General features: G+C 60.4%; 2 protein-coding genes across 5 annotated transcripts in view; one reads left to right on the top strand and one right to left on the bottom strand.

Annotated features, from left to right (window-relative positions):
- LOC122192271 (cytochrome P450 4F22) overlaps positions 1-2129 on the bottom strand; it is a 7282-nt gene extending 5153 nt beyond the window's left edge. The window contains exons 1-4 of the mRNA XM_042892793.1: positions 1885-2129; positions 637-781; positions 406-459; positions 204-331 (exon numbers count right to left, since the gene is read on the bottom strand). Of these exons, the coding sequence (XP_042748727.1) occupies positions 204-331; positions 406-459; positions 637-781; positions 1885-2046 (489 nt within the window). The 5' untranslated portion in view covers positions 2047-2129. The remainder of the gene's footprint in view (positions 1-203; positions 332-405; positions 460-636; positions 782-1884) is intronic.
- Positions 1975-3534, top strand: part of LOC122192269 (N-acetylmuramoyl-L-alanine amidase-like) — a 5604-nt gene continuing 4044 nt past the window's right edge. For 2 of the 4 annotated variants that reach the window (XM_042892790.1, XM_042892791.1), the window contains exon 1: positions 1975-2708. In XM_042892790.1, the coding sequence (XP_042748724.1) occupies positions 2211-2708 (498 nt within the window). In that variant the 5' untranslated portion in view covers positions 1975-2210. The remainder of the gene's footprint in view (positions 2709-3534) is intronic. The other 2 variants (XM_042892789.1, XM_042892792.1) reach the window with 2 other exon arrangements.

Raw genomic sequence — 3534 nt, 5'->3', positions numbered from 1 at the left:
AAGATCCAGGTGAGGAACTGGGATCTGGGTGCAGGATGGGGTCAGGAACCAATGACTGGGTGAGGATTTGGGTCAGGGACCAGAATGTGGGTGAGGAACTGGGATGTGGGCGCAGGATGGGGTCAGGAACTGGGGGATCTGGGCAAGGATCTGGGTGAGGAACCAGGATCTGTGTGCAGATCAGGAATCAGGGTCTGGCTCACGTGCATGATGTGGGTGCTGCTGTTGAAGATGCTGATGTAGGACTTGAGGATGTCGAAGTGGAAGGCAGGTGTCAGCAGGCGCCGGTGCCGGGCCCATTTGTCCCCACGACTCAGCAGCAGCCCATCCCCTGTGCAGGACACTCAGCTCCATTCATGGGGGCACCCATGGGTGCTGCCTCCCCATCCCCGGGCACCCACTCACCCAGCCAGGGCTTAAGGAACCCATAGAAGAGTTTGTCCTTGGGGGCAATGAAAGCTGCGAGACAGAGCACCGCGGGACACGGTCATATTTTGGGATCTGGGGACCCTTGGGGACAGCTTGATGGCCGCCATAGGATGTGCGTCTGGGCACAGGCGGCACCTCCAGGCGATGGCCATGGGGACCCATAGGTTGGTGTCCCCCACGTCCCCCCATGCCCACATCTTGGGTTACCTGAGGCCATCAGCACGGGGCGGAGGGTGTCAGGGTGGAAGAGGCGGAGGACCGGCAGCCATGGGGACACCCACCAGAGGCAGCCATGACGGTACTGTGCCACTATCTTGTCCACATCCTGCAGTCCTTCCTCCGTGTTCCGTGCCTGCGCCGTTAGGGACGCACGTGGGGACACGCCTGGCTGTCCCCAGGGCTGCATCCAACCTTGGGGACGTGTTTGTCCCCAAGGTCATGGATGGGCTCGGGGTCACATTTCCGTGCCAGCGCTGTGTCCCCTCTGTCACCCACCCGTGTGCCACTGTCACTTATCTATATGGCCACCCCCATGTCCCCGCTGTCACCCCCAGGGTGTCACTGCCCTGTCCCCACTGTCACTCCAGGTAACAACAGCCCAAGTGCCACTATGCTGCCATTGCCATCATCCCAAGTGCCACCACTCTGTCACCACTGTACCCCCTCAAGTGTCACTGTCCTGTTCCTATCACCACCCCAAGTGCCACCACCCTGTCCCTGCTGTCATCCCAAGTGCCACCACTTTGTCCCCCTTAAGTGCCACCACTCTGTCCCCCTTAAGTGCCACCACCCTGTCCCTGCTGTCACTCCCTAAGTGCCACCATCCTGTCCCCCCAACCCTGCTAAGTGCCACCACACCACCCTACTGCTGCTATCTCCCCTTAAGTGCCACCACCCTGTCCCTGCTGTGACCACTCCAAGTGTCACTTCTCCATCCTCTTTATCACCCCCTAAGCACCACTGCCCTGTCCCTGTTGTCACCCTAAGTGCCACCATCCTGTCCCCTCTGTCCCTGCTACATGCCACCACCCTAGTGCTGCAATGCCCCCTCGAGGGCCACCATTCTGTCCTCTCTGTCACCCCATAAGTGTCACTGTCCTGTCCCTGCTGTCATCCCAATTGCCACCACCTTGTCCTTCTGTCTCCCTTAGTGCCATCACCTTGTCCCCCTGTTGCCCCATAAGTGCCACCACCCCGTCCCTGCTGTCACTCCAAGTGCCACCACCCTGTCCCTGTCCCCATTGTGACCTCCCCAAGTGCCACCACCCTGTCCCTGTCCCCGTTGTGACCTCCCCAAGTGCCACCACTCTGTCCCCTCTGTCCCCTCTAAGAGCCACCGCTCTCTCCCTACCATCACCCTAAGTACCACAACTTGGTTCCCTCTGTCACCCCATAAATGCCACCACCCCGTCCCTGCTGTCACCCCCATGCCACCCCCCACCCGCTCCCCCTCACCATCCCGGTGTGTCCCAGCAGCCAGCTGCGCCATGGTGGCAGAGGGAAGTGACGCAGCTGCTGGCAGGTGGCCCGGAAACGGGTGACAGCAGCCGCTGCATCCCTCAGCCAGACCACCAGCAGGGTCACCAGCAGGGCCACCAGCAGCCAGGACGGCACCATCGTCACTGCTGGTGAGTGACACCGAAACAGGGGCGAAGGTCGGGGTGACGGTGTGACGTTGTTGTCATGTGGTGTCACCACGTGCTTCCCGGTGCCATTGTGCCACCGTGTGTGTCCCGGTGGCGTTGTCCCCTCCACGCGTGTCCCGGTGCCATCCTCACACCATGCATGTGTCCTGGAAGCTCCATCCCTCCCTCCCTCCCCTTAATCCCTGTGCTTTCTGCATCAACCCCACCCCCACGCTGGGATCCAGTTCGACCAGTCGTGCAGGAGCTGGGTGTGACAGCGCTGTGTGCACCAATGCAGCAGGAACACGCGTGCACACGCGTGCATGTAGGCACCTGCGCGTGTGCATGTGTGCAAACGTGCACCCCATGCCTGCACACGAGCTCACACATGCAAACCTCCCTTTCACAGACACCCATGTGCAGGCACGCACAGTGCACATACGTTGCACACATACGTGTGCACCCACTGCACACACACGGCACGCACATGTGCACATTTTGCCCCCCCCCCCCCGAGCACACAGGGCACAGCGCCCACGTGACACCGCGGGGTGGGACAAAGTCCATAGGGCACCATGCTCTGCTCTGCTGCTGCTGCTACTGCTGCTGCTGTCCTCCTGCTGCTGGCGGTGCTCAGCGCCCGCACCCAAGCAGGTAAGGGACACGGGGACACTGCACTGCCTTGTGGCAGCTCGACGTGCCGCTGTCTGGCACCACGTGGCACCACACGGCGTTACATGGCACCACATGGCACAACATGGCAACACACGGCACCTCACAGAACCACGTGGCACCACATGGCACCATGCGGCATCACATGGCATCACATGGCATCACATGGCACCACATGGCACAACATGCTAACACATGGCACCACATGGCACCTCACAGAACCACGTGGCACCACATGGCACCATGCAGCATCACATGGCACCACATGGCACCACATGGCACTGCATGCTAACACATGGCACCACATGGCACTACATGGCACAATTTGCTAACACGTGGAACCACACGGCATTGCACGGCACCACATGGCACCACACAGCACCACACGGCACCACACACTAACAAACACATGGCATCACATGGCACCACATGGCACCACACGGCACCACATGGCACCACACACTAACAAACACATGGCACCACATGGCATCACACGGCACCATGCGGCATCACATGGCATCGCATGGCACAACATGCTAACACAGGGCACCACACAGCATTGCACGGCACCACATGGCACCACACGGAACCACATGGCAACACATGGCACCTCACAGAGCCACATGGCACCATATGGCACAACATGGCATCACATGGCACAACATGCTAACACATGGCACCACACGGCATCACACTGCACCCCACCCTACCCCCTTTTGAGGGGCCATTCCTCCCTTTTTTGGAGTCAATTCCTCCTTTTGGGGGTCCATACCCTCTAATTTGGTTTCACCCCCTCCCCCCCCCCCCC

Source organism: Lagopus leucura, unplaced genomic scaffold (assembly GCF_019238085.1).
Source record: "Lagopus leucura isolate 7727_CA_CO unplaced genomic scaffold, USGS_WTPT01 253-2_obj-0_obj, whole genome shotgun sequence".
Lineage (NCBI taxonomy): Eukaryota > Metazoa > Chordata > Aves > Galliformes > Phasianidae > Lagopus > Lagopus leucura.
The sequence above is the reverse complement of the archived record's forward strand: the minus strand, read 5'-3'. Positions and strand labels throughout refer to the sequence as shown.